Genomic DNA, 6,702 nt, shown 5'->3' on the forward strand with positions numbered 1-6,702 from the left:
ACAAGCTCTCCACTTGCCCCTTTTAGGAAGTCCGGTCCCGTGGTTCGGGTACCCCCTACCCCTCCCATATTCTCCCGTCTAGCGCCTTTGATTTCTCCCAAACCCGGCAGCCCGAGACTGTTGCAAACCGGCGCCACAGGGCGCAAAGGGGATTTGTCTCTTCTGAAACCTGGCTGAGAAATTGGGAACTCCGTGTGAGAGGCGCGGGGGTGGGACGGTGGGGTACAGACTGGCAGAGAGCAGGCAACCTCCCTCCCGCCCTAGTCCAGCTCTGGAACAGGCAGACACATCTCAGGGCTAAACAGACGCCTCCCGCACGGGGCCCCACGGAAGCCTGAGTAGGCGGGGCAGGAGGGGCGGTATCTGCTGCTTTGGCAGCAAATTGGGGGACTCAGTCTGGGTGGAAGGTATCCAATCCAGATAGCTGTGCATACATAATGCATAATACATGACTCCCCCCAACAAACGCAATGGGAGTTTATTCATAACGCGCTCTCCAAGTATACGTGGCAATGCGTTGCTGGGTTATTTTAATCATTCTAGGCATCGTTTTCCTCCTTATGCCTCTATCATTCCTCCCTATCTACACTAACATCCCACGCTCTGAACGCGCGCGCATTAATACCCTTCTTTCCTCCACTCTCCCTGGGACTCTTGATCAAAGCGCGGCCCTTTCCCCAGCCTTAGCGAGGCGCCCTGCCGCCTGGTACGCGCGTGGCGTGGCGGTGGGCGCGCAGTGTGTTCTCGGTGTGGAGGGCAGCTGTTCCGCCTGCGATGATTTATACTCACAGGACAAGGATGCGGTTTGTCAAACAGTACTGCTATGGAGGAGCAGCAGAGAAAGGGAGAGGGTTTGAGAGGGAGCAAAAGAAAATGGTAGGCGCGCGCAGTTAATTCATGCTGCTCTCTTACTCTGTTTACATCCGAGAGCTAGAGTGCTCCTCTGCCCGGCTGAGTCTCCTCCCCACCCTCCCTACTCTCCCCAGAAGCGCCCCTCCCGGGTTCCCAAAGCAGAGGGCGTGGGGGAAAAGAAAAAAGATCCTCTCGCGCGAATCTCCGCCCACCGGCCCTTTATAATGCGAGGGTCTGGACGGCTGAGGACCCCCGAGCTGTGCTGCTCGCGGCCGCCACCGCCGGGCCCCGGACGTCCCTGGCTCCCCTCCTGCCTCGAGAAGGGCAGGGCTTCTCAGAGGCTTGGCGGGAAAAAGAACGGAGGGAGGGATCGCGCTGAGTATAAAAGCCGGTTTTCGGAGCTTTATCTAACTCGCTGTAGTAATTCCAGCGAGAGGCAGAGGGAGCGAGCGGGCGGGCCGGCTAGGGTGGAAGAGCCGGGCGAGCAGAGCTGCGCTCCCGGCGTCCTGGGAAGGGAGATCCGGAGCGAACAGGGGGCTTCGCCTCCGACCCAGCCCTCCCGCTGATCCCCTAGCCAGCGGTCCGCAACCCTTGCCGCATTCACGAAACTTTGCCCATAGCAGCGGGCCGGCACTTTGCACTGGAACTTACAACACCCGAGCAAGGACGCGACTCTCCCGACGCGGGGAGGCTATTCTGCCCATTTGGGGACACTTCCCCGCCGCTGCCAGGACCCGCTTCTCTGAAAGGCTCTCCTTGCAGCTGTTTAGACGCTGGATTTTTTCCGGGTAGTGGAAAACCAGGTAAGCGCCGAGGTCCATTTGTCTTTTAATTTTTTTTTTTTTTTTTTATCGCTTTAATGCTGAGATGAGTCGAATGCCGAAATAGGGTGTCTTTTCTCCCATTCCTGCGCTATTGACACTTTTCTTAGAGTAGTTATGGTAACTGGGGCTGGGGTGGGGGGGTAATCCAGAACTGGATCGGGGTAAAGTGACTTGTCAAGATGGGAGAGGAGAAGGCAGAAGGAAAACGGGAATGGTTTTTAAGACTAGCCTTTCGACTTTTCTGCCTTATGAATATATTCACGCTGACTCCCGGCCGGTCGGACGTTCCTGCTTTATTGTGTTAATTGCTGTCTGGGTTTTGGGAGGCTGCGGGTTGCTTTGCGGTGGGCAGAAAGCCCCTTGCATCCTGAGCTTCTTGGAGTAGGGACCGCATATCGCCTGTGTGAGCCAGAGAGCTCCGCAGCCGCTGACTTGTCCCCGTCTCCGGGAGGGCATTTAAATTTCGGCTCACTGCATTTCTGACAGCCGGAGACGGACACTGCGGCGCGTCCCGCCCGCCTGTCCCTGCGGCGATTCCAACACGCCCTGATCCTTTTAAGAAGTTGGCATTTGGCTTTTTAAAAAGCAATAATACAATTTAAAACCTGGATCTCTAGAGGTATTAGGACGTGGTGTTGGGGAAGCGCAGGCAGGGGAAAAGGGAGGCGAGGATGTGTCCGATTCTCCTGGAATCGTTGACTTGGAAAAACCAGGGCGAATCTTCGCACCCAGCCCTGACTCCCCTGCCGCAGCCGCCCTCGGGTGTCCTCGCGCCCCTGAGATGCGGAGGAACTGCGAGGAGCGGGGCTCTGGGCGGTTCCAGAACAGCTGCTACCCTTGGTGGGGTGGCTCCAGGGGAGGTATCGCAGCGGGGTCTCTGGCGCTGTTGCGTCGCCGTATTGAGTGCGAAGGGAGGTGCCCCTATTACTATTTGACACCCCCCTTGTATTTATGGAGGGGTGTTAAAGCTTGCGGCTCAGCTCGCCACTCCAGCCGGCGAGAGAAAAGAAGAAAAGCCGGCAAATGAAGGAGTGTTGGGCGGGGGCGGTACTGGGGGTGGGGACGGGGGCGGTGGAGAGGGGAGGTTGGGAGGGGCTGCGGCGCCGGCGGGGGTAGGAGAGCTGCGAGGGCGCGAGTGGGAACAGCCGCAGCGGAGGGGCCCCGGCGCGGGAGCGGGGTTCACGCAGCCGCTAGCGCCGAGGCGCCTCTCGCCTTCTCCTTCAGGTGGCGCAAAACTTTGTGCCTTGGGTTTTGGCAATTGTATTCCTCACCGCCACCTCCCGCGGCTTCTTAAGGGCGCCAAGGCCGATTTCGATTCCTCTGCCGCTGCGGGGCCGACTCCCGAGCTTAGCGCTCCGGGCTCCCGAGGGCGGGGGCTCGGCGGGCACCAAGCCGCTGGTTCACTAAGTGCGTCTCCGAGATAGTAGAGGACTGCCCAAAGGGGGTGAAAGCGTGCCCCCTTTATTCCCCCACCAAGACCACCCAGCCGCTTTAGGGGATAGCTCTGCAAGGGGAGAGGTTCGGGACTGTGGCGCGCACTGCGCGCTGCGCCAGGTTTCCGCACCAAGACCCCTTTAACTCAAGACTGCCTTCCGCTTTGTGTGCTCCCCTCCAGCAGCCTCCCGCAACGATGCCCCTCAACGTTAGCTTCACCAACAGGAACTATGACCTCGACTACGACTCGGTGCAGCCGTATTTCTACTGCGACGAGGAGGAGAACTTCTACCAGCAGCAGCAGCAGAGCGAGCTGCAGCCCCCGGCGCCCAGCGAGGATATCTGGAAGAAATTCGAGCTGCTGCCCACCCCGCCCCTGTCCCCTAGCCGCCGCTCCGGGCTCTGCTCGCCCTCCTACGTTGCGGTCACGCCCTTCTCCCCTCGGGGAGACAACGACGGCGGTGGCGGGAGCTTCTCCACGGCCGACCAGCTGGAGATGGTGACCGAGCTGCTGGGAGGAGACATGGTGAACCAGAGTTTCATCTGCGACCCGGACGACGAGACCTTCATCAAAAACATCATCATCCAGGACTGTATGTGGAGCGGCTTCTCGGCCGCCGCCAAGCTCGTCTCAGAGAAGCTGGCCTCCTACCAGGCTGCGCGCAAAGACAGCGGCAGCCCGAACCCCGCCCGCGGCCACAGCGTCTGCTCCACCTCTAGCTTGTACCTGCAGGATCTGAGCGCCGCCGCCTCAGAGTGCATCGACCCCTCGGTGGTCTTCCCCTACCCTCTCAACGACAGTAGCTTGCCCAAGTCCTGCACCTCGCCAGACTCCAGCGCCTTCTCTCCGTCCTCGGATTCTCTGCTCTCCTCGACGGAGTCCTCCCCGCAGGCCAGCCCCGAGCCCCTGGTGCTCCATGAAGAGACACCGCCCACCACCAGCAGCGACTCTGGTAAGCGAAGCCCGCCCAGGCCTGTCAAAAGTGGGCGGCTGGATATGTTTCCCATTTTCATTGGCAGCTTATTTAACGGGCCACTCTTAGGAAGGAGAGATAGCCGATCTGGAGAGATTTGGGAGCTCATCACCTCTGAAACCTTGGGCTTCAGCGTTTCCTCCCATCCCTTCCCCTTAGACCGCCCTTGTTTCCAGCCCCCCTCCCCGTTTGTCTCCCACCCCTCAGGAATTTCATTTAGGTTTTTAAACCTTCTGGCTTATCTTAACAACTCAATCCACTTCTTCTTACCTCCCGTTAACATTTTAATTGCCCTGGGGCGGGGTGGCCGGGAGTGTGTGAATGAGGATAAGAGGATTGATCTCTGAGAGAGTGAATGAATTGCTTCCCTCTTAACTTCTGAGAAGTGGTGGGATTTAATGAACTATCTACAAAAATGAGGGGCTGTGTTTAGAGGCTAGGCAGGGTCTGCCTGAGTGCGGGAGCCAGTGAACTACCTCAAGAGTGGGTGGGCTGAGGAGCTGGGATCTTCTCAGCCTATTTTGAATACTGAAAAGCAAATCCTTGCCAAAGTTGGACTTCTTTTTTTCTTTTTTTCCTTCCCCCGCCCTCTTGGACTTTTGGCAAAACTGCAATTCTTTTTCTTTTTCATTTCCAGTAAAATAGGGAGTTGCTAAAGTCATACCAAGCAATTTGCAGCTATCATTTGCAACACCTGAAGTGTTCTTGGTAAAGTCCCTCAAAAATAGGAGGTGCTTGGGAATGTGCTTTGCTTTGGGTGTGTCCAAAGCCTCATTAAGTCTTAGGTAAGAATTGGCATCAATGTCCTATCCTGGGAAGTTGTAGTTTTCTTGTCCATGCCATAACCCAGCTGTCCTTCCCTTTATGAGACTCTTACCTTCATGGTGAGAGGAGTAAGGGTGGCTGGGTGATTGCTTGTTTTTTTTTTTTTTCCTTTTTTAAGACGGAGTCTCACTCTGTCACTAGGCTGGAGTGCAGTGGCACAATCAACCTCCGACTCCCTGGTTCAAGAGATTCTCCTGCCTCAGCCTCCCAAGTAGCTGGGACTACAGGTGCACACCACCATGCCAGGCTAATTTTTGTATTTTTAGTAGAGATGGGGTTTCACCGTGTTGGCCAGGATGGTCTCTCCTGACCTCATGACCCGCCCACTTCGGCCTCCCAAAGTGCTGGGATTACAGGCATGAGCCACGGCACCCAGCTTAGATGTGGCTCTTTGGGAAGATAATTTTGTCCAGAGACCTTTGTAACATATTAATGCCTTATATTTGTACAGCATTAATCTGGTAATCGATTATTTTAATGTAACCTTTCTAACGGAGTGATTTCTATTTCCTTTCTTAAAGAGGAGGAACAAGAAGATGAGGAAGAAATCGATGTTGTTTCTGTGGAAAAGAGGCAGGCTCCTGGCAAAAGGTCAGAGTCTGGATCACCTTCTGCTGGAGGCCACATCAAACCTCCTCACAGCCCACTGGTCCTCAAGAGGTGCCACGTCTCCACACATCAGCACAACTACGCAGCGCCTCCCTCCACTCGGAAGGACTATCCTGCTGCCAAGAGGGTCAAGTTGGACAGTGTCAGAGTCCTGAGACAGATCAGCAACAACCGAAAATGCACCAGCCCCAGGTCCTCGGACGCCGAGGAGAATGACAAGAGGCGAACACACAACGTCTTGGAGCGCCAGAGGAGGAACGAGCTAAAACGGAGCTTTTTTGCCCTGCGTGACCAGATCCCGGAGTTGGAAAACAATGAAAAGGCCCCCAAGGTAGTTATCCTTAAAAAAGCCACAGCATACATCCTGTCCATCCAAGCAGAGGAGCAAAAGCTCATTTCTGAAAAGGACTTGTTGCGGAAACGACGAGAACAGTTGAAACACAAACTTGAACAGCTACGGAACTCTTGTGCATAAGGAAAAGTAAGGAAAAAGATTCCTTCTAACAGAACTGTCCCAATCAATCAACCTATGAACTTGTTTCAAATGCATGATCAAATGCAACCTCACAACCTTGGCTGAGTCTTGAGACTGAAAGATTCAGCCATAATGTAAACTGCCTCAAATTGGACTTTGGGCATAAAAGAACTTTTTTATGCTTACCATCTTTTTTTTTCTTTAACAGATTTGTATTTAAGAATTGTTTTTTAAAAATTTTAAGATTTACACAATGTTTCTCTGTAAATATTGCCATTAAATGTAAATAACTTTAATAAAACGTTTATAGCAGTTACACAGAATTTCAATCCTAGTATATAGTACCTAGTATTATAGGTACTATAAACCCTAATTTTTTTTATTTAAGTACATTTTGCTTTATAAAGTTGATTTTTTTTCTATTGTTTTTAGAAAAAATAAAATAACTGGCAACTATATCATTGAGCCAAATCTTAAGTTGTGAATGTTTTGTTTCGTTTCTTCCCCCTCCCAACCACCACCATCCCTGTTTGTTTTCATCAATTGCCCCTTCAGAGGGTGGTCTTAAGAAAGGCAAGAGTTTTCCTCTGTTGAAATGGGTCTGGGGGCCTTAAGGTCTTTAAGTTCCCGGAGGTTCTAAGATGCTTCCTGGAGGTTATGATAAGAGCCAGAGTTGACAGTTAGAAGGAATGGCGAAGGCCGGTGACAA

General features: G+C 53.7%; 1 protein-coding gene across 2 annotated transcripts; it reads left to right on the forward strand.

Annotated features, from left to right (window-relative positions):
- Positions 1–1,516: 1,516 nt before the first annotated feature.
- On the forward strand, positions 1,517–6,470 carry MYC (MYC proto-oncogene, bHLH transcription factor). Of its 2 annotated transcripts, none has more exons than XM_009244088.4 (3): positions 1,517–1,655; positions 3,292–4,063; positions 5,431–6,470. In XM_009244088.4, exons 2-3 carry the CDS (start codon positions 3,307–3,309, stop codon positions 5,991–5,993), a joined length of 1,320 nt encoding a protein of 439 aa, XP_009242363.4. In that variant the 5' UTR covers positions 1,517–1,655; positions 3,292–3,306; the 3' UTR covers positions 5,994–6,470. The 2 variants fall into 2 exon arrangements, with proteins under 2 accessions (XP_009242363.4, XP_024107017.3); XM_024251249.3 differs by having other exon boundaries at positions 1,520–1,655; positions 3,295–4,063.
- Positions 6,471–6,702: the final 232 nt, after the last annotated feature.

Source organism: Pongo abelii, chromosome 7 (assembly GCF_028885655.2).
Source record: "Pongo abelii isolate AG06213 chromosome 7, NHGRI_mPonAbe1-v2.0_pri, whole genome shotgun sequence".
NCBI classification, from domain to species: Eukaryota; Metazoa; Chordata; class Mammalia; order Primates; family Hominidae; genus Pongo; species Pongo abelii.

Coding starts and splice junctions, on each gene's coding strand:
- MYC (XM_009244088.4), top strand. CDS start 3,307: ATGCCCCTCAACGTTAGCTTCACCAACAGGAACTATGACCTCGACTAC. Junction 4,064..5,430: donor CACCACCAGCAGCGACTCTG/GTAAGCGAAGCC, acceptor CCTTTCTTAAAG/AGGAGGAACAAGAAGATGAG.